Source organism: Python bivittatus, unplaced genomic scaffold (genome assembly GCF_059951505.1).
Source record: "Python bivittatus isolate LINGU-HERP-01145 unplaced genomic scaffold, Pbiv_v1 ctg000020_np1212, whole genome shotgun sequence".
In the NCBI taxonomy this organism is placed as follows: Eukaryota; Metazoa; Chordata; class Lepidosauria; order Squamata; family Pythonidae; genus Python; species Python bivittatus.
Window position 1 is genome coordinate 8,477,954 of NW_028277030.1, and position 23,947 is coordinate 8,501,900.

Genomic DNA, 23,947 nt, shown 5'->3' on the forward strand with positions numbered 1-23,947 from the left:
TGAGGCCAGAGAGATAAACAAAGCTTTCATACTGTAGATAAGGAAACATCAGGGGTTTAACTGGTTTGGAAGAAGCTCTTTAGTTCCTAGTAACACTTCAGTTTTGTATTTTCTTGTAATAATAATAGTTCATTAAGTCTCCACCTATTCACTCTAGAATTCTTCTATTTAGTCTTACAATTATTGGATTATAAACTGTGTTAAGAGCTGCTACCTCCATATCTATGAGGCTGGTTAACACTGAATTAGAAATTGAACATGTCTAGCCTTGAATAAGTTTTATGAACCGAAGAGCAGGAGACATACTCTCTCTGCAGGATGTTTATATCTCCCTGCACCCAAGAGAGATAGCAATGACATATAAACTGAAATTTTTTGAAGGGGTTTCCCAGACTTTCTTCTGCAGAAAATCATTCTGAGAACCAGTTTGTTGTAGTGGTTAAGACACCTGGCTAGAATCCAGGAAACCATGAGTTCTAGTCCTGCCTTAGGCTTGAATCTGCCTGGGTGACTTTGGGGTCACTCCCTCTCAGCCCTAGGAACAAGGCAATGACAAACCGCCTTTTAAAATCTTGCCAAGAAAACTGCAGGGACTAATTCAGGCAATTGCCAAGAATCAAAGCTGACTTGAAGGAAAAAGGAAATCATTTTATCCACACAAATGTGGGAAAAATTCATTTATATATCTTGAGAATTAGAATGTCTTTCTCTGCAATTTCCAGAAATACTTAAAAAAAAAATAGAACTTCAGTTTGTTATCATTCGGAGGATAAACTGAGGCAATTGTTATTTTTTCAGATTGAATCTGAAACTGTAATATCTTCTTTCCTCATCTTGGACTTATTTCTCTAAGGCTATATGACTTGCCTGTGGTTTAACACCACAACCTACAACCTATCTGGAGTTTTACAATCAGCATCACCAGAATCAGCCAGGCTTGTCATATTGTTCAAACGTCATAGCAACCAAGACTGACAAAATTTGATGGGCTTTGGTGCCTTCATGTCCAGAAATGCAGAGCATGGGAAGACTAAAAATTCTGAGAGGCAAAGCTGCTGCACCAGAAATGCCTATAGTTTCCATCCTTGGAACTATCCTTCTCTGGTCAAAAGCCAAGTAGTTTTATATTTTCACTTGTGCCCTTGAAACTGTGAAGAAAAAATGGCATTAAGGCTGAAATTGATTTACTCCGAGGTCTTCATTAATTGGAAAGGATGAGCATGAAGTCAACTCCCTAGTCTCTGTTGGACAAATGCAAAAAATGTTTTGCACAGCCACCATTGTTCTCTCCTTTAGAAGCAGGCCCCGCTACTTTCCTGGAAGTAAATAAATAAATAAATGCTCCAACAATTTAGAAAATTTCCAAGCACGTTTTATGCCCAGTTTGGAAGAGCAAGACAGCTGTTTCATTAATGTTTTTCAAAGTCTTGGAGAATTTTGTGCTTTAGAGAACAACTGCCTTAGTCCTAGATGGCTTATTTTATTTATTGATTTAAAAGATATATATGGCTGCCTATCTTAGAAAACACAACTCTGGGCAACTTGCCTTGTTCTTAGGGCTTCTTCCTCACTGTTTATCCACACTAGCTAGAAGCCACATTTTCCCATTAGATATTTTCAGTGCTGCCTAATGTTGGAAATCAATACTTCTGGTCCATATGACCTCCAGAAAAAAAAACGCATTCCAACATACTGTGTTATCAACAATAGACAGTCAAATGCACTTTTAATTATTGTTCAGATGTATAAATGATGGCTTGTTGCAAAGGATGCCTTGTGCTCTGATGAAACAGTGATGGCTCAATGTACTACTACTACTACAATTCTCCCAACCCTGTCCACAACTTTTACTAACATCTCCACCTATTAAATGTGTTGTTGTGTGGTGGAGGATGGGAACCAATGGCTGTCCAGCTGTTATTGCATAACAATTCTCAATAGTCCCTGGTAGCATTGCCAATGGTGAGGCACACAGAGAGTTGTAATTCAATGGCAACCAGAGGGCTCTTGATCCCTGCACTTGCTGCATAATACAGGAATGGACAACTCAGTAACTTCCAGAAGTTTTAGACTACAGTTCTCAAAATACTATGCAAACTATTATTAATTAATAAACTTATTTATATGCCACTGTAATCAAAAATAACTCTTGGTGGCTCATGTAGAAAAATACAACATAAAACAAACCCCATACAAAAATAAAAATGCAATGCTACAGGAATAGAAAGGAACCAAAGATGGCCACCACAACTCAAGTCAGGGGAAGGCTTTCCAAAAAAAGCTTGGTATTGAGGAGTGTGTGGAAAACCAGCATAGAAGGAATCAGCTTGATCTCCATAGGGAGTTATTCCAACAGAGAAGCAGCACCTCCTTTCCTCAGCTCCCTAAACCTCCCAGATGGGTGGGACCTGCAGCAGTTTCTCTCTGCTAGATCCAATTGGTTAGGTCAAAACCTGATGGAGAAGGCAGGCCTGAAGGCATCCATGTAGGCTGTGACACATGAAAAGCGAAGTTTGGACTACTGGAGTAACACCAGGGATCCAGACCAGTGGTTAGTAAATGAGGCGCTGTATTATCCTTTCATCTTTTGTCCATGTTAGAATGCTTTGCAATTGAATATGGGTATCCCTAATCTACCAGAAAAGCTCAAATTGTCACTAAGAAACATGTCAAATTGTGTCTGAATATATTCAGATACTACAGCTATATTTTATCATTCATTCTCACCGGAAAGGCATCTTACATGGGGGTCCCTCTAATGGTGTTGTTGCTCTTTTTTCTCAAATACATATTATTCACATGATTTTGCTTACCCATTGCCATCTTCAGACTTCATGAAAGATGGATTGCTATCACCAAGTACAGAAATATAGGACATTTAATTTTCAATTCCTGTTCCAAACTAACCTGTTTGAGTTCAGTTTCCATTCTTACCAGATTTGGGAAAAAATGATACTTGTTATCCTATTGGAAGCCCTGGAAATGGAGTTTCCAACAGGTTAGCAAGCAGTTTCAGTTATCTTGATTGTCTAATTTACATTTGATACCATCAAACATGATATATTCCTGGGACATGCTAGACTGGTTTCAACGGTCCTATTGTACACAGAGGAATAGTAAAGATCACTGTATAGACACTGCAGTGGAACTGCTTCCCCAAATAGAGAAAGAGAAAAACAAAAACAAAAAACCACACAATCTATTTTGGATTCGAAGACATACACAGATTAAATAGGCAGGATGATTATGGAGGCTGAAATTCTAGGCACACTTATTTGGGAGAAAGTCCCATGAAATTTAGTGAGTTTTACTCCTGAGGACCAAGAGAAGATCTGATAGTAGAATAAAACATACCCTTGAATATATATATTTTAAAATGCCTGCTTTACATTGTGAGGCTCTGTGTAGCTGTGAAAACTTCCTGTCATCTGGCCAGGCTGATCAAAAAGCATTTGTACCACTAATTCCAAGTGAGATTATGAAGTCCCTACATCTAACCCCTTTGAATTTTAAACCCCTTTATAAGCCTTGTTACTATACTTTGAAACTGTTAGTTACTCCTATGGAAATGAGCCATTCTTTAAAAAATATCAAGATTTTTTGATGCAGAAATCAATCCTCCAATTAGAAGTGTGGAAACAGCTACCTATTTGGAACATTTTGGAGATTCAGAACTTTTAAGGACATGCTTCCACCAAAAAGTCACTTTTTTGTGAGATGAGCATATACAAATATGATAAATAAATATATATATAAAAAAAAAGGAAACAGGAAACCATTATGACTTACGTACTAATGGCAGAAGTAGTGGCTCCCAGGCCACGTATCCAGATCATCCATTAGACTGCACTTCCAAGCTCTTCCTAACAAGAACATATTTACTACTATTGAGCTTCCCATAATTGCAATCTCACTCTTGATTTGGTTAACTTGGGAAACTGAATACTTGTTTGTGGGAAGGGAACACAGTAATAACGGAAGGAATTCTCAGAACCCAAAATGCAAGAATAGAATAGGAAATTGATTTTTGTCTGCTTAAGTGGAGACTGAGAATTCTGATATTACTTAAAGGAATAACTTGTAACCATAACCCACTCTAAAGATGGTTTTTAACGCTTAGGGAAGCTTCAGAAAACATCATGAAATCATTCTGGTTTGACAGCGTCTCTTCCCATCAACAGTACCAAACACTGAGAAATGCTAAGTGTTAAAATAATCACAGGCAGCACAATGAGGCTTATTCGCAAATAGAAATACCTACAGTCCTATAGTTGAATAGCCTATCCCAAACAAGTTTATTCAGTGGGGTGTCCCAAATAACTGTGCACAAAATTACAACACAGACATCCAACACATGCCTGTGAGATATATGTAGCCACAGCCCTGTCACCCAGCACTCAGGCCAGAAATTAGTGTCTTCTTAGAGGCATATTCTCTGAATGCCAGGAAAGTCTGCCATAAGCTCACCTAAAGTCAGGCTTTTAATTAAGGACCTGCTTGTTCATCTGAATTTTGCCATAAAAGGATTAGAAAAAGGGGAACCTAGATATACTGGGGGGAATACAAGTCTTCCACTTTTTACATTTACTGCAATGATAAGGACAGACCTGGACTATACCACTCACCAATTTCATACTAAGGTTTATTGTGTACTACAAAATCATTTTGCGAAAACCAATAAATAAAAATCAAAAGTGAAAAAAAATGCTGGTGTATATTTAGTAGTAAGAAATACACCACAGAGATTGGTCGTGAATCTCATCAATACCCCAAAGTGTCTAGTTTGTCAAAACATGAAAACACTTACTTGTTTTTATATGATGTATTTATATTTACAAGGTACATTTTTAAAGCAATAGCTACAATGATCATACTTATTAGAAACAATAAAAAAGAAGTTAAGAACTAAAATGTACATCATACACTTGTATATATATTCTTTACACAGAGGTAAAAAGGCTTATAAAAATCAATACAACTGAGTTTTTAACTTTTAGTATACAGATACATAATGGAAGGTTGCTTCAGGCACTTAAATCTGTTAACATGAGCAATAGCTTGAAAAAAATCACAACCGAGGAAAAAGAAACATCTTTTCGTTAATGGATTGTTACCACAGATACAAAAATAAAATCTGAATAATTTCTCAGATGATTACTGTCAGTACTGAAAAGCTGAGAGGAAGAAGACACCACACACTGATCAGCTGCGGTGTGGAGATCAAGGGGAAATATTTACACCCCCCGTTCCCCCGTTTCTGCTCTTGTGCCCCTCTTGAAGCCTCCTTCCCAAAACAATCCTCTTGCTCCAACACACAGGGAGAAAGAAGGAACGTGAAACAAAGTGCCAAGGATTCAAACAAAGCCAAGGTAGAGGTGGGAAGAGGGAATTTACAGAAAAGGCAGGTAGGAAGTTGGAGAGTTTTAGCTGCTTTAGCAAAATAAATAGGGGCACTTAAATGGAGAAGCTTGACAATCCTTAAGATCTCTTCTGTAGTGTTGTGCTTTGTAGAGGAAAAAGACCTTACAGAAATTTGGGAGAATGGGACAACTTTGCAATAATCACTATGATAATAAAGTTGTTCCATTATTTTATTTTGAGGCTGGCTTGATGTTTTCTAGTCACCCTTTAGAGATTTGTCATTTGCTGTCAGGCACAAAAATATGCATTTTCCCCATGAATTTCCCCCGAGTTAAAAAAATAATACTAAAATAAAGTGAAGAGCTTCCCTTACCGTTTAGCACTTTTCCACAAAAGGAAATTTAACAGCAATATTTTCATTTATACTATATATGTTGTCTATATATTACAGACAAATCCCAAATTTGGAATTTGAAACATGAACAATGGAGATCTTAGAGCCAATTGACTTACATGTTACATAGAACTGCAGGCTGCAATTGAGGAATTGTGTTTTAAATACTTGACGTATAGTAAACTAGTCCTTCAAGGAGAGGATTATGTCAAATCTCACTGATCTGCTAAAAAAAAAAGAACAGTATTACATGGTTCCCTGGGCAAGTGAAGGATGAAGTGATCCAGTTCAGACTTCTACCCTCGGTCAAGGGTAGAAGTTAATTTCAATTTCTAATTTTTCCAAGCCTTAAACTTGGCTTATCCCATTTTTGTATTGATCTTTTTAAATACGTACAAACTTTAGGTGAATATTTGTACCATTTTTGTGCTAAATGGTAAGCATATTTCCCAGCAGAAGGCAATTCTACACACTAATTCTTTTTGGTCGCCTTTCTCCTGATACCTGATCCCTCATTGTTTTGTTTGGAGAATTGCAACCCAACATTCACATGAGTGCACATTTCAAAAGATAAGTGAATTTCATTTCATGTATAGTTTGAAAATGCAAAATTAGGTGGTTCACAATAAAATGAAGAACTAAAACCAATTGCCCCAATCCCAGTATCACTGTTCTGCATAATACGTCAAAGATCTGCGTTTGCACTGTCCTCGCTTTACCTTTGTGACAGAAAGTTTACAGCCAAGTACTCTCAGCTGCAAAGGTGACACAAGAAACCCCCAGGGGAAAGAGCAGCTCCTTCCCAAAAAGGACAGCCATATTGGCATGGGGAGGGGCTTTAGCAGGAGCCAGGAGCTTGGAACAAGGCTCAGGCAGCATGGGAACATAGGGGTATGTTCCAGCAGGTCCTGCAATGCAAGGAGAAGCTGACTCAAGATCTTAGGTTGGTTTCTACACTGACACCTGCAAGCCAGTGTGGCCTTTCCCCAAGACTTCTCCTGAGGTGCCCTGAGTTTTAAGAGTGGCTTGTTATATGGCAAAAAGTTGGGATGGAGGTTGGATTCATGAGGGTTGTTCACTGCAAGGGTGCTGGATCCCAGCCCAAGTCTTTCTGGATTGGTCCAATGCATTCTACGTCGTGCCCAGAGCAGAGGGCTGCAAAAGGGGGAAATGTCCTCTGATCGTGAAATCAATGCCTGAGTAGAACCAGGGGTGCTCTGGCTGCAGGATTTGGCCATAACATCACAGACTGTTGTTGCATATGCAATGAAATGAGATCAAAGCAACAACACTCCTGGAAGGAGCTGCTGGCCTGTTTTGCATGGAACAATGCAAGCGTGCTCACTCTTCGTTGCTGCTATTTGGCAAAAATGAAAAGCCATTTCCTTTTCGTTTAATTAAGACTTCTTTCAATGTGCAATAGAAGAGGTGGGAGGGGGCAAGGTCACACATGCCCCGGCAGTCGGCTGCCCAAAGCACGAGCAGCAGTGCCTGTTCTCACAAGCCAGTGCCTAGCTGCCTCAGAATATTCAGACTGTACTATGCTATATTATAGCTAAACTGTTCTACACTTTATTCCTTTGAATAAAACCTTTGCTATTTCCACATCATATATTAGAAAAATATTATTTCCCCAGCTTATTACAAGCCTTGTACACAAGACATGGCTTTAAAGAAAACGAAAGTCAAAACCTCACAAAATTAAGGTATCGCTTCACCGTGCTGTATTTTACAACTTAGAAACCAAAGAAGCAGGTCTGATACAGGTTCTGCAACGCATGCACGCTTTATGCGCTATCAGGTTATATTCAAATTCACTGCTTGCAAGTGTTGGGCTGCCTAGTGATTCCAGCAGGACCCACCTTTCTGATATGAAGGGCTAGTAAAGTATTTGAAGGGTCCTAGTATCTACTGTACTTTCACGGCAGGAGGGTAAGAGGGCCTAGGGTTCATCCAACTCTGATCCAAGGATTATTTGCTCTGGTTCTCTGCAGATACCAAATATGCTGGTTCAGTGCATTTGAGAGTGAAGAGCAACATGGTCTTATGCCAACTGCAGGTTGATCCTGTTGCCTGCACGGCAGATAGCTGGGGGTGGGGGTGGGGTGTTGGTTCAGGCCAATGACAGAGAACCCTGTAAACACCATGGGGCAACTTTGCCTCAATATTTTTTGCTTCCTCTCTGTGTATGATGTCACTGAACTGGAAACAGAGGAAGTAGTAACATTGACCCAACTCCACTAGGAATTATTCACGTTCACAGTATAGCTACTCTGCAGATCCAGGAACTTGAGGAATGGAAGATACATGCTGCCTGGATGGGGCAACCTTTCTCAGTTAGTCAATTTCACCTAAGGACAAAGGCATGCATGTAGATGAAGAAAAGGGGCAGAGGCTGGAGCGTGCATTGGTACTAAAAGCATGAGTAAATGCTTCTTTTAATTCTCCCCTTCCCACCTCTGCAACATCTCTGGGGAAACTCCAATAAAACTAACTACCTTAGTAAGCTTCACCAGGCATCTCTGGATTCATGACTGGGACAATATGTGTCATGTCCTCTTAGGCTTTTCTTTAAAGAAAAAAGAAATAAATGCATTTCCATTGAAAGAAACTGAATGCTTAAAAGAAGCCATGTTCCTGCCTACATCTAAGTGATTGTCAAATGCTGTGGCAGCAGTGACCTTGAGCCCTCTGGCTGTGTTAGATCTACACCCACATCCAACAAGCCCAGGAGCAGGCAGTCCTGTCTCTTCCTCCATGATAGAAAATGTTCAAAGCACCCTCATAGGTTCAAAGGCCTTCAAGGCAAAGACACTGGCCAATGAAATGCCTTGTAGCCGAGGCTTCCCTATATTTCTGGATTAGTCTGGAACCCCCTGGAAAGCGTAAAACCTCAGATTAATTCCGGACACACTCCCACCCTGGATTCCAAAAAGGGGAAATGGAGGAGGATCCTTTCCTTTATCTTTAGCATACTGACCACGTTTAAAAGCAACATTCCCTCTTTTTCCTTTCAACGTACACAAGTGCATGGGTGTACGTGCCAATTTCAAAACATGCAAAATCCCCCTTTGCCTCAGATAGGAACACCACAGCATAAAGACTGTTTTCATTGGGAAGAACATCAATGCAAAGCTAATATTTCCACTGTTATTTGGAAGAGAAAGGCGACGGTGGCTGGGGGAAAGAGGAAGAGGAGAGATTTATTTATAAAGTTTTCATTTTGTGTATAAAAATTGGTCTGAAATCACAGGAGTTCTCAGATTTCTCACATATTATACAGGTAATACTAAGGCTCATTTCCCACGTTTTAGCTGAACCCTCAAAAATCAGAAAATTCACTTGCATCCTTGCAGAATAGAGAAATCATCCCAGAAGACTACCAAAAACCATGATGGAACTTTTCAGGAACTGTAGCTTGTGTGATTGTCAGCCCTACAATACCATGGTGCACAATTGTTACCCGCACACACCTTCTGTATACACACAAATCCATACCCTCTAACTGACTGCAAGGTGATCACAATCCAAAGTGGGATTTCACTCCATTGTACCATACTCTCACAGGTGCCACAAGCTTGCTGAATATAGGTTACCCCTGTGAGCTGTTCCGAATTCCATCCCATTCAACCTTTCCCACCTCAATCTCTTCCTTGCAGGAGGGAAGGAATGACCACACAGAAGACCTTCTGCTGGATGACAGATCAATAATACAAAAGTCTATGTTGTACATTAGTCTGTTAGAACTCCGGGAGCAATCAATGCATAGCAGCCAAGTGGGAGGGAAAAAGAAGGAGCCGTCTGGTTCCTAGATTCCAACAGGCTCCCAAGGCTGGCTCAGATGGGCATAAACTCTGAGAATGCTCCAGACCAAGAAGGGGAAGAAAAAAGGCCTTCACCAGCTTGGAGCGTTGTCATCCAGCTGCTTTGTGTTTCCCACCACAGCACCTGCACATAACCCCACAGTGGTAGCAAGCCCGGAGGGGCAAGTAACAGCACATACAAGGGGCCAGAAAGGACAAGGCGATTAGGGCCAACCACCGGAGGCAGAACTTCTCGTCGCTGGTGTCACAGGAGCAAGGGTCTGTATAGTCTCCTTCTGGATCAGACATGCAGTGGTACAGCATACTGTCTGCACACCACATGCAGCTGATTCGGCGGATACAGCTTTGGACTCTGTCTGGAGCATCCTGGCACTGACCCCGCCGGTTTTCCTCGTGGTTGAAGATGTCCCTGCAGTAGACGCACCGTGACCTCTCCCCATCTTCTTTTCGCCGCCGCTTTTTACACCCAGCCGGCTGAGTTTTTATCACGGCACCCTTAATATCGTCCCCTCGATCGAAATCAGCATTACCAACGTAAGGGTAATTGTAGTCATGTTTCGAGGCCTCCGTTTTGGCAAACCGCACATAGGAGTCCCCATCATCGGGATCAATGTACTTCCCCCGCACAGGGGTATGACGGTAGTCCTCATAACCTGTCACCCAGTTCTTTTCCCGTGGATTAATCCGTACAATCTCCTCATCATCATCGGGGAAGCTGACGTGCCGACATGATCGCAAAATTGACTATTAGAGAGTGAGAGAGAGATTTGAGAAAGCACAATTTTTAAGCAAGCAAGTAGGTATGACATGTACATCTGTCTGTAGCAGTAGATTTATCAGAGATGCAAGCATAGAAAATGACATAGGTGAATTAAAAATCCTTTATTTATTGCAAAGGCTAAAAATATTCTATGTACATTAAAAGTCAACGATACAAATTATTGCGGCACATGAAACTGTAATTCCCACAGCAAGGCAGCCTTCCTCAACTGATACTCTCTAGAGTAGAGAATGATGCTGAAAAGGGTGCCTCTAAGCTTCCTCTCCATAGCAGAGGTACACAAGTTGGGGTTTCAGAGTATGACTCCCACAATCCCTTACCACGGCATTAACCATGGCATTACCTGAAGCCCCAAGCATCCCAACGTTGCCTGTTCCTTCTGAACTTAGAAAGCTAAGCTATACAACTAATCATTTTCATGACTGTAGCATCTGGAGAGAACACCAACGCACGTTCAGAAGCTTATCAGTTACTGATACAGTCAAAATTTACAATGTTGTTTCTTACATACATATTGAGGAGGTGTGGGGAACAGCTGGTTTCAAAGCATGACCTGTTGCTTAAAGTCAGAAAGATGAATTTTAAACTAGGCAACTAGAACATACCAGGCCTAATATGGTCTTCCAAGCCAATAGAAGTAGATTGTTCATATCAAAGTGCTCCTGCATTCATACATGCTGAACCTTTTAGGCAGCCACCAGGCTTTCTGGGCAAAGCACAGTATGAGAAGATCACCATACTGGGATAGCAAGGAAGGAATTTAAAGACAAACTCACTTGTTCTTGATGGTAATGTTCAGGGCTAAACTGTTCAGGAAAGTGGCCACGGGTGCAAATTCGGTGATGCTCAAAGGGTGGAGAAGATGCTAGTGTTCGTAAAGGCTGCTCTCTTTTCTGAGAAGAATTAGAAGAACTGTCGGTGGCATTCTGTAAAAAACAAAAGGGACAAAATTACCTAAGTTGTAACTACAATTTTTCTGCAGATTCTGCAGTCACAACAGATACCTCCATTCCTAAATAAAAACTGCTAAATTTTAAACTGATCAACTTTCCCAAAATCACAGTTGGTTATGCCAAATCTTAAAACCTGGGCAAACAAGTCACAATTTCTGCATTCATATACAATATTATACCTAAAACAGGCTGAATCACAAACCACCTTATTCATTATTTTAGTCTAGTGTTGTTTGAACCCAGTCAGTTTACAAACCAATGTATACAATTTGGTGTTAAAAAGCTAGTTGAAGAGTCAGTGTAATCTACTTAAAGGGATTGTTATGTAATTCTTCTGTTTTGGCCATATTTAATATCACACTGTGTTAACCTCTTATATCATGAAAACTTCCTAAATCTTTTTTGGAGGGGGAGGCATACGGCATACTATTGTACTGAAACAGTATCCCTGGGTCAGTTCTCACTTACTCTACCGTACTGTTTAAAATCATGTGCTCTGTGTCAGAATATTACAAAAACTTGCAAGTTGCATTACCTCTCATTACTGGCTATTATTGACCGAGACAAGAAGAGTCACTATGCAGTGACTACATAGCACAAAGTATGTGGATCTTAAAATGTTAACATTAAGAAGCAGAAATGTACCTAGCCTATTTAAGTTACTTCTATGCAAATTATAGCCATAACATCAAGTTTCCACCCACGCTCCTGCCTCCCTTTTGACAAATTCAAAGGAATCTCTTATTCTACAATTGGGAGAAAAATAACATGGAGTAACATTTGCATTTCAACTTGCCCCAAGTTGCTCAGATTAGTTCTGTCTTCTGATAACCAGGAAAAATTGGGACACATTTTTGATTTTTCTAGGGCAAACTTACACTACACTCAGCTAAGAAATGGCAAATATTTATCTTCAACTGATGTGCAACTGAAAAACAAAACAAAACAAAACCCTGCAGTGAGGATTCTCAAGTGACAAAGGAGTGTGATACTCTGAAATACCTGGAGCCAGAAACCACATGCCAATATTCGGATTAGGAGACTATGCATAGGACTGCTTTAGAGATCCTGGAAACTGCATATGAACTTATATATTACTTAGAAAAAGGGGGATTTTAGCCCCTTTCTAACCAAGTATATGCAAGCCGAGGCTTGATCCATGTGTGCCTCTGAAATGAGAAGAATTAAAAACACATGTCTGAATCCTTATTTGATGCACAGTGTACGCTTTCTCTACTCATACAGAGGCCTTCCAGCCAGGCTTTTAACAAATTCAGCTGGAGCCCTGTGATCCTAACTGGCAAAACTGGGCTGACGTCTGCTGCACAAACTTTAGATCTTCATACTAGTTACCTTCCGGGTAAATCAACATCCTGGCCTGCATCAGAGCAGAAAATGAACTGCTTAAGCTAACTACACCTAGGATTACCTACTACATCACTACCCCTTGACACTTTGTTAAGACTGACCCAATTCTTATGAAACACCTAAAGTATTTCACAGATAGATTAAATGACTGCTTAACTCCTTTCTGTTTCTTCCAAAAGAGAAACTGGAGAACAATAAAAGTTACTATGCTTTTATACAAAGCTTGGCATATTTTGAAAGGATATTTTCAAAGTTTTAGCTGCATCAGCTGTTGAATTCTATTTTGGCAATGGATTCCAGCTCAAATAAGTGTGGATGAACATCATAACTGCAAATAAGTGACCCCATCTGACTTCTTAAAATATCATTCTGTCTGCTCTGAGAAATCTCTGCTTGCAATAACTGTCTTTTTAACGTATCAGGATAAGCTCACAAATGCGCAGCTGAAGTCAGAAGGAATTTTTAAAAGCTGTAAATAGCAAAATATGAAGGCAGAGCATGTGGGCAAAATTTAACACAAATTTTGAACTCAAATGCTTCTATTACAAACAAACATGGTATTTCACCTGTCATGCTGTTCTTATATTAAACCTTAGACAGAGGGGAGGGATGGAAAAAGGTACACCTGTTTTTGGAGGGTCACATTTGACACAACACCCCAACCTGCATCAATATGACCCCTCCCCTTTAAAGAGTCCACAGAGCCACTCGATTTTTGATTCCCATAATGCTAAGACATGATACTTTCTTTCACGGCTTTCATTTAAAGGGCTACAAAGTTCATTTAAGATGTCAACACTTCTCTACAGCCTTACTGTTCTTGTTGCTTGCTAAGGCATGGCTGTACAACCTGAAGTCCACAGACTGCATGCCACCCCCCAGTTCCCATTTTGTACTCCCAAGACTATCCCAAGAACATGCCACTGAATTGCTAATTTTCAGAATAAAAGAAGCTTTACACAAAGAAACCCCAAATATTAAAAATCAACCAATAAAAAATATGCCATAAATGTTTGTCCTTCTTCCCTCTGGTGAGAACACTTCATTACCGGCCATGCTCCCCATGGTCCCTGGAGGCTAAAAACATCATTCGGCTGAATAATGTCGTCTGCTCCTTCTCTAAAGCTACAATTTCCAGGTTCTTGTCCAAAACTAGTCATGGAAAAAGGGCATCCCGATGCAGAACAGTGCCTCTGGACAATAAAGTAGGCAGCCTAGCTCCTTCAAGCAGTCTGTATCTGGGTAGCAGCCAGTATACACAGAAAGGAAAAGAAGAGGCCCATCCAACATTCAGAAGTATCCTTCATGTTTACAATAGGTTGTTTTTCCTGTCCTGAGCTACCCCTCCATTTTGCAACCATTCTAGTTTGGCTGTAGCATGCCTTGAGGAGACCAGTTATCTAAGGAAATGAAGGTTGGCCTGAGGAAAAAGTATCAAGGAAACAATACTGGTTTTTGAAACACAGTGCCCGTTTCCTACCAGTTGCAATAGAACAGCACTCCAAAGCAGGTCAGAATATGCTGAGATTGCTTAAGGAAGTTACAGAGCAGCAATCTTGCATTTTTTTTGCCCTTGAGTCTTCATCAGTTTTCTTTCTGCTTCCACTAAAATGAGTGGGATCAGGGCAGCACTGGAAGAAACCCACCCCATAAGACAGAGAAGGCAGAAACCATTTCAGAGATTAGCTGCAGATCCCTTCCTCTAAATATCCTAACTGCCTTGCTAAAGTCATTCATTATACTGTAGGCTGAAAGGCAATTCCTTAGTCCAGAGGTGTTCAAATTGGATCAGGACTCCTGGAGGTGAGGTGGGGTGACCTTTTCTTCTTTTTAACCTGATCAGGCTTGTGTAGGCTATGTAGGAATGCTCCCAAAATGCGCTCTGAGCTTTCTTCCTTGTTTTGTCTGCACAAGCCTGCGGTGGGCAATTGTTTGCAGACCTCAAGAGATCCTCTGATATATTGGTATTTTAATCATTAAAGTGGTGAATTTCTTGTTCAACTCTAGCCCCAATAGAATCTTAGTTTTGTTCATGGGGGGCAGGGCTGTCATACAAATTGATTTATCATTCTAGGGGGTTGTGCCATTGCAGTGTTAAGAATTACTGCCCAAATCCTTTTTACTTTATGAACAGGAAACTGTCAATCTTCTTTGGGTCAGGCAGCCCAGATTGTATTTATTCAACCCTGTTTATGTACCAGGCCATGCTAATAATTAGGTGGGTGGACCGGCATTCTCCCAATTAAACACACACACACACACACACAATACAATTTCCTTATACGCACAGAAAATCTTAGGGGAATCCAGGACCCAAATATTAGGAATTTCTTGGATCAAACTGCACACTTCAATAAATAATGAACCTGCATTAAATACTGTTAAAATATCAACATCTGTTCCACAGTTGCATTACTGCTAAGTTTTAACTACAGCGATGAAGCTTTGCAGCAACCTCCTTGACCTGTTTCAGCAGGTAGCACCTTCTGGATGACCCTGTCTGGTCTTGGAAGCTATGCAGGGTCAGGCCAGGTTGGTATGAGAGGTGTAGACTAGATGATGTAGCTAAAATATTATCTTAGAAGAAGGAAATAGCAAACCACTTCCATGTTGCTGCCAAGAAAGCTGGATCAATATGAAGACCTTTTTAAAAAAAATACCTAATCTAGCGTTCTCCAGATGAATTGGGACTATATTTCTCAGCATTTTAGATTACAATGTGAAATCACAGACTTTTCTTTTACAAAATGAGGTTACAATGTGCTTTGTTTCTACTATTTTTAGGCTGCAAACATCCATCACAAAGAATGCTTATTTTCATGGTAGAGCATACTCTGATGTCTCTCTACACCACCATAAAAAGAAAAAGAAAACAATAGGATTTGAAGAGCAGTATCTGTTTCATTTATAAATGAGGGATATACATATATGTGTACAAACCACCCTACACAGAAATGTTTGGCATAGTACCATTCAGTAAGGAAATGGCATTGCAAATAGGATTTAATCAGTGGTGTTTCCAAGTTTTCAGAATGACGGAAGACAAAGGAGACACCTTGAAAAAATTAGGTCACCATCTTGGAAGAACCTAACATTTTTACAAACTTGGGAGCACGGTTGTCTCTTCTCATGAAGAACTGGTGGCTGCTCCTCCCCCAGTTCATGACCAACGGTATCTTAAGAGACGTATGTGCTGGCCTCAAAGGCACAGCTGGAGTTACAGCTGAAAGATACAGGAAATTCTGGAAACACAACAATTGCCAGATATTGGCTGCATCCAGAGAGAAGGAGTACAAAATCTGTGGCTATCCAGATCCTGCTGATGTATATCTCCTAGCAGTAGACCCAGAGTTTCCACTCTGAATCAAGGAGTATTCAGGAGTCAGAAGCCCAGAGAAGACAGGAGAAATCAAAACCATACAAGGTCAGGACTTCCCAGTCACAGACTGTTATCACCAGTAATCTTGTACAAAGGCAAAAGAACAATGCAAGTTCAACAATACAAGTACACATATTTCACAGCAAGGCTACTGCATAGTAGAATTCCACTCTGCATTGAGCCATGCCTTGTGCTCAAGGGAAAAAATACCACTACCACCACTCTAACTACCAGGTCACTAATCTATTTGACACAGCAGGAAATGCAATTTGGGGAGCAAGGGAAGAAATCTATAAGTCTTCAGTGTCTTGTTTTCCACACTGCAATTAATGCAACATAGGTTTTACTATCTGACCCTACAGTAGTTTCTGGTTCATCTTCCCATTAGCAAGAAAAACAAAGAACTTCCCTCCACAGAATTTACTATTATTTGACACCATTTTACCATTCGCCATTCATTTATGTCTTGAGAAAATGACAGAGAAGAGATCCAGGCAAGCTACTTCTTGGCTCAGCACTCAATCCTGGCACATGGCTGCACAAGGAGAAGTAAATGGGTTGCATTTGCAGATGAGGCTGCTCTTGAGGAATGCAGCCCTCTGTCTGCAGGTCTTCAGTCCGTGTATGGCTCAGTCTTCCTGTGCAGAATGTCCAGCCACTTCTAGCTCTGTGACTCAGAGGTTCTACATTCGCTATTCTATCCCTTCAAACATTAGCAACTGAGCTTTAGCATGCAAATACCATTGTCAACAATTGGCAGCAACATATCTAGCAGCCTTTTAATTACAATGTCCATTAAAAGACACTAAGCTTCTATGCAGGTAAGTTCATCTTTCCTGCATTGCTCTTCTGCACAAACATAGGTTGCAATGGATTACCTAGGATCTAATTCTGCAAAAGCAGAAAGTCACCACTGAATGCCCTGTTTATTTATTTATTAAAAATATTTATATGGTTGCCCATCAACCAAAAGGAACACATACCTGACTCTGGGTGGCTTACAAACCCACTTCAACAGTAAGATTAAAACGCTATACAAAAATATAACAAAAAAATCACCCCTCCATCTCCGAAACAGCTTTGTGAAAGGCCAGGAGAAGTGGATCCTACCTGATGTCAGGGGGAAAGCTGTTCTAAAGAATGGCAGCAGCAGTGGAGGAATCCTGACTCTGGGATGTCAGGACATGGCATTCCTCAAGGGATGGGATCCAGAGAGAGCTCAGTCTTCCAGAAACAGCTGGAAGTAGATGATCCTGTACATATTCAGGTCCTGATTCATGGAGGGCTTTAAAGGTGAGAGCCAGCACCTTGAATTGCATCCAGAAGGAGACTGGTAACCAGTGCAGCTCTCAGAGTGCTATATAATCAAATCGCAACACATTCAACACATTCAGTCTACCCAAACCACTGCATTCTGGACTAGCTGGAGCTTCTGAGTGAACTTCAAAGGCAACCCCATAGAGCACATTGCAGAAATCCAAATAGGAGGTGACCAAAGCATGAGACAATGTTGTCTACTCAGAGATTTGCCCACCTGGGATTTGGTTCCATCAGAAACTTCAACATCAGAGCTGGGGTAGATGGAATGGAATTATGCAAAGGCATTTCTTGCCACAGCTGCTACCTGTTTTAGAGCAGGAATTGTGAGTCCAGGAGGACTCCAGATCATGGACTTCTAGATGAGGAAGTAAGTTTGTGCAAAGTCAAAGACAGAACATTTCTGGATTCAGAGGGACTTTACACCCTAAGCCATTCCATCTTGTTGGGACTTGATATGAGCCTGTTCCTCCCCATCCAGATCCTAACAGCTGAGGCAGAATCTCAACCACATCTCCTGATTGACCTGGAGTTGAGATATGTAATTGGTAATGGTACCTGACTCTGTGCTGATGGATCACTTCTCCCAGGTGGCTTCATGGAGATGTTAAATAGGAGGGGTGGAAGTGTCAGCCCCCAAGGCACTCTGCAACCAAGGAACCTAGATTTGGTTTCTTACCCCCTACCACTGACCTGAACCACTCATTCAGGAAGAACCCTGCAACCCTGTACTCCCCCCCCCCCCCAATCCTCTTTGGCAGTTAAGAAGGATATTGTAGTAAAGGCCACAGGGGATCAAGCAGGACCAGGGGTTATACTTCCCCTATCCCAGTCCCATCTACAAGAGTGATCGATGTGGATTTCTTCCAGAGCTCTCTGCAAGTGCAGCATACCATCCTCTCAACAACTTTTCTCAGAAAGAGAATGTTATTGACAAGCTTGACAGGCTGGAAGTTATCTAACTTTGCCTGGCCAAGCAATGGTTTCTTGAAGAAGGGGGTTTTTTGGCACCACCTTTTCCTTCAAGGAAACATTCAGCATTGCTTGCATGTGGCCTGAATCCTTCTTGAAGGCTTTCACCTACCAAGAAAGGCAGGGATCTAGGCTATAGTATCAACAGGAAATGGAAGTTGGGACTCAGGCATCATGCTAAACCCTGTTTTGTCCATGGCTTATTGAATAAGGCATAGTGATCTGGTTCACTTAGAATATAAAGACCATGGTTTACAAATCACCAGACCCACACATCATACTAAACCATGTGAACAAAATGATATAACTTTTAATGTCAAGAAAACCAAAGTCTTGTAGATTCAGTCTTAACAAGATTCAATTGGTTCTACTATCCTTTCTAAAATTCTGACACGTTGCAATCAAAAGTTCTTTTAGAAACTAAACTACAAATTTTTAGTTGGGTGGGTGTAGAGAACTGAACTGGCTGTTAATTTGTGAAATCAAACTTAGCTTCTCTTGTTCCCTCTCACGCACATTTTAGCAATGTGGTTGTAACATATTTCACTCTCCTCTGGGAAACAAATGTAGGCCAAAGGCTTCAGGAAGGAATCTCTAGAAAGGAACATATTTCCTTAGTTCTGACTGCAAGGGGGACAAAGAAAATAATATTTTTAAAAAATTCTATACATGGTTTTGCATTTTATAATATTTATGCTGACAATGCAGACAAAGGACACTTGGTTTAGTAAGCAGGAGCCAAATGTGAGGAACTTACTCACATGCTATGTATGGGACCTTGCAATTATCTGTACATAAAGCAGCTGGAAAAATCATCATTCTAGCTAGGCCTATGGTCTAACTAAATATACATATGCTAAACAAATCCTGCATATTGTAAGCAAAAGTAATTTCACATTAGCAAGTTTTGCAATATCTCACATCCCTACAGTCTATCCTACATAGATATTTCAAGTCCAGCTTCCTTGCTCTTGGCAACTACTTCACATATCTCCATCTCCTAAAGTTTTTTGTTTCTTCCATTTCTTGGATCTGTGTATTTATACTGTCTCCTTATGCACACTGTTTCCACACTCCTTTCCAGGGTCTTTTCAGCTTCCATTTCTCAGGCTGCCTGTAAATGTTCAGTAAATAACACACTTGTTTTCTGAGCACAGTAAGCGAGAATCATAAAGTAATGGGTTGAAATTCTGATATAACCCTTTAAGTCATTAAAGATTTGAAATTTATATAACTGGTCAAACAAACCTGGTATATGCTACTGAGAATATCTTTAAACTAGCAATTTGGTGTAGTCCCAACTTTCCACAAAGAACAGGGAATTTTTGAATGTGTCAACAGAGAGAGAGAGGCAGAAAGAGATTAGTCTCTTACGTGATCTCACAAAGACCCTCAAGTTCATCGCTCTGACAAAGTTTCTCACTGCATTTCCTCTCAGAATGTGTCAAAGAGAGAACTTACTTGGTTGTATGGCTTTACCCTTCTATCTGCATATGACGGCCTTCTTTGCCTTCCCCACTGCGAGTAATATGCAAAAGACAGCATCTTCACTGAGAGATACGCAATACTACTATAGAAAAACCGGGTTGCATTTACATAGTAAATATCCTGTTACAAATAAAATATGTACATAAAGACCACAAAAGCTACCAGAATACTTTGGTTTTTGGCTTGAGGCTACAGACTACCCTAACATTTTCCCCAACCCACCTGAAGTAGAAGTACGCTCAGAAGTTGCTAGAAAGTTTGTATCGTGAAAACTCTTGAAGTGCTCTGCACAAGATTAGGAAAGCAGAAAGCAGGCCTTTGAAATTCTCCACTAACATCAACTAAGCATTAAAAAACATTGAACTGCACCCCTGCTGTCAAACAGAAATTCAGGATTATTTTAGCAAGGCCGTATCTCTGTATAAAACACTATCCTACAACCTTCCCAAAAGTCTTTAACACTGGGAATGCTCCAGTTAAATATATTTGAAGAGGTCCAGTACAATTATTTTTTTGCTATGTTTTGACAATTAACTTAAAAAAAATGCATAAACCAAACTAAAGAACAACCAACTGGCTCCTAGAATTACAATTTGCTGCAGAGTATAAATCAGCTTGAATTATTGAAGAAGAGTACAATCTGATTGCTAGAAAAGAAACTAAGTTAGTGATATAATTTTTAGGTGCTTTGGCCAAAACCATCATCACCTTTCTGCCAGGATAGCCACAGACTTTCAGAAAGCTGTCATCATTTCTAACAGGCATTCTCATCATTTGTTTAAGGACAACCTGTAAACATGTAATTCAAGAAGCAGCCTGTGCTGGATGAGCAAATCAAAAGCCATGTTAGTGTAGCATACTGTTTTCTTGGTGCCCAATTGCATGGCTAATATTCCTTCAAAACAAATCAAAACAAATCAAAACACAACCCACCCCAAAATAGATTTTATTTTTAAAAATGCAAAATGTGAAAAGGCCAAGATCCATTAAATGACACATACCTAAAACAAATGAAGAAACAAACAGCAGGGGAAATGTAAGTATAATGCCACAGTCTTGCAAGTCAAATTCCCTCAGTCCCCAGATTTAGGTGGTGTTCCTCCACCACGTATGCACAGGTATCTTCTCTTCCATCTCATGCAAAATAAAGCAGGCTATTCTCAAGCAAGTAACTTAATGATGACAGACTTAAATACGCTCCTAGGATTCTGTCCTTCCTCTTTCCAATCCCCTGTACTTGAGGAGGAATTCTTATTAATACTCACTGTCTTGGCTTCCTGCCTCAGAAATGAACTGAACTTCTTGTCCCTTCATTCTCTCTTTCTCTCCTCACACATGGCAGTCCAAGTAATACTCATGACTCAGGCAATGTAGTGCCAACAGGAGGAGGACAGAGATTCACTCTGGTCTCCTCCATGACAAAACTGCTATTACAACAGGTGGCCAGCTCTCTCCCCCCTCTTCTCTTAGTACCTGGGTGCCCATTCATTCAGTGCTTCTGTGGAATTTTTAAAACAGGCAAGGCTGCATCGGTGCAGGTTTCCAGCCCCAAAGGATGGAGCACAGAGCAGAAAAGTAAATAAACCAAGGGCAGCTGTGTGGTATGACTATTACCAGTTCAGGGGCAAGCGAGAGAAAAGGAGCAGGGCTGACATGGAAAACAGTAGTCCAAGGCATGGATAGGCCCAGGGTCTGTGCCTCAGGGCCATGTGGCTGACTTGGGCAGCTGTATCCCATTTCAGGTATCCCATTTTAAGGAGGATGCTGAGCAACTGGAGTATGTCTAAAAGGTAGGAGGGTGATGGATCAGAAAATCCTAACTTCACTAAAAGGGCCTGGAAAGGGGAAGATTTAAGGAGGATATGTGATAGCTGTGTCCAAACATGCAAAGTCTGTCATTCAGAAGATAAGCCAGGCTTGTTGTGTATTGCTCCAGAGGGCAGGATAAATGGGTCAAAACAGAAAGAAAACAGGTTTCAGAAAACACCAGGAGGAATGGTAAAACCTATCAGACAGTAGGACCAGTTTTGTTGGCTGGAGAAATTTAGCAAAGGTGGATTGGTTATCCACCAAGGATGCCGGGAATGTGCCAACAAGCGTAGCCTGCACTGAGAAGGGAGTCCATTTAGATGGCCCCAAGATACCTGCCAAATCTGTAGAAAGTACAAAACAAAAAGGCGTCTGTAAAAGAGGGCAAGATCAAGCAACCAAACAAACGCAAAGTAACAGGAAAGGCCTACATATATATTATTAACGTGAGATAACATTTTGCCTGATTTTTTTTTTTTTTTGGTGTCTTTGAGTCAGTGTTGACTCCTGGTGATTGTCTGGACTAGTTCCTGCAGTTTTCTTGGCAAGGATTTTCGGAAGTGGTTTGCCCAAGCCTCCTTCCTAGGGCTGAGAGCGAGTGACTGGCCCAAGGTCACCCAGCTGGCTTCGTGCCTCAGGCAGGACTAGAACTCACAGTCTCCCGGTGTCTAGCCTGGTGCCTTCACCACTGCATCTAGCTGGCTCTCACTGCCTGCATACCTTGATGATTATATTCCTTTTTTATTTTGTATTTTTACCGTGTGAGCCTATGTACATTCTTCTGCTTTTCTATCCAGATGACAGACTGACAGACAGACGTACCACACCAATTTTCAATTAAAAAATGAACAAGCCCCTGCATCTTTTAAATCAAGGAGTGTGAAGAAAGCAGCAATCACAATCACAAAAGCTCTTAGAACAGGAGGCCACACCCTCACTGAATGCAGTCTTCCTTCTCCTCAAACCATATAACTTGTGTATAAACTTGTGTGTGTGTCTAGGTTTAGCTAATGTATATGATTAGCCTTAGATTCAGGATGTGCCAAAGAAAACATTTCAACATACAGTAAATAATTCATGGAATTTACTGAAGGCCACTGTCTGAAAAAAGCTTTAAAGGGGGATGAAATACATCGATGGAATATGGCCATATAGAGATTCTTCATTCAGAAGCAACAGGCGCCTCAGGACAACAGGTAGAAAAAAGTTATGGGCTTCACGGTGGGGCTTCTCAGACCCTTGCAAGAAGCAGCATGCAGGGCAAAGTATACCTTAGCCTAATCAGCATTCTTACTAAGTTGCTTAAATTCAGGGAGATATGAAATTCCATCTAATCTGGCATGTATTTACACTACTCCCTTCCACCCACATGGACTCCCAACATGATGCTTCTTCCAAGTGACCATTCATGCTCTGAGCAGAAGTGGCCTGACTGCTAATGCAAACAAACTACACTGGAAAAAGCCTGTCAAAACCAATGGGGGGAACATAGCTTTAGCCATAGATTCCAAGGCAGGCAGTAATAGAAACCACTTTGTGTTTTCCTTGGTCTGGCTTCACTTCTACATTAAATGCTAAACAGTCAATGTATATGTTGTGCTACTATATAAAAAAGCGGACTGGTCCTTTGTTCAGATAAAGCTAATCCGTTCTGTGGCTCATTAGTAGCATACAGCTATCAGGGAATCAAACTGGCACATAACTATTCACAATTAACCAGCACTAACTCATGGATCACTGCCTTGTCGTGGCGAAGGGGCTTACGTAACTCAGTGAAGCCATGAGCTATACCGTGCGGGGCCACCCAAGACGGACAGGTCATGACAGAGAGTTCTGACAAAATGTGGTCCACTGGAGAAGGAAATGGCAACCCACTCCAGTATCCTTGCCAAGAAAACCCCATGGACAATGTTAAAAGGCTAAAAGATATGACGCCGGAAGATGAGCCCCTCAGGTCGGAAGGTGTCCAATATGTTACTGGGGAAGAGCGGAGGGCAATTCCAAGTAGCTCCAGAAAAAGTGAAGCGGCTGGGCCAAAGCCGAAAGGACGTTCAGCTGTGGATGTATCTGGAAGTGAAAAGAAGGTCCGATGCTGTAAAGAACAATATTGTATAGGTACCTGGAATGTAAGATCTATGAACCAAGGCAAGCTGGATGTGGTCAAACATGAGATGACAAGATTGAACGTCGACATCTTGGGAATCAGCGAACTGAAATGGACGGGAATGGGTGAATTTAATTCAGGTGACCATTATATCTACTACTGTGGCCAAGAAACCCTTAGAAGAAATGGAGTTGCAC

At 40.9% G+C, this 23,947-nt stretch overlaps 1 protein-coding gene across 1 annotated transcript in view; it reads right to left on the reverse strand.

The window, feature by feature from the left end:
• Positions 1 to 4,807: 4,807 nt before the first annotated feature.
• SPRED2 (sprouty related EVH1 domain containing 2) overlaps positions 4,808 to 23,947 on the reverse strand; it is an 85,463-nt gene continuing 66,323 nt past the window's right edge. Inside the window, exons 5-6 of the mRNA XM_088134240.1 lie at positions 11,137 to 11,286; positions 4,808 to 10,323 (exon numbers count right to left, since the gene is read on the reverse strand). Of these exons, the coding sequence (XP_087990366.1) occupies positions 9,670 to 10,323; positions 11,137 to 11,286 (804 nt within the window). The 3' untranslated portion in view covers positions 4,808 to 9,669. The remainder of the gene's footprint in view (positions 10,324 to 11,136; positions 11,287 to 23,947) is intronic.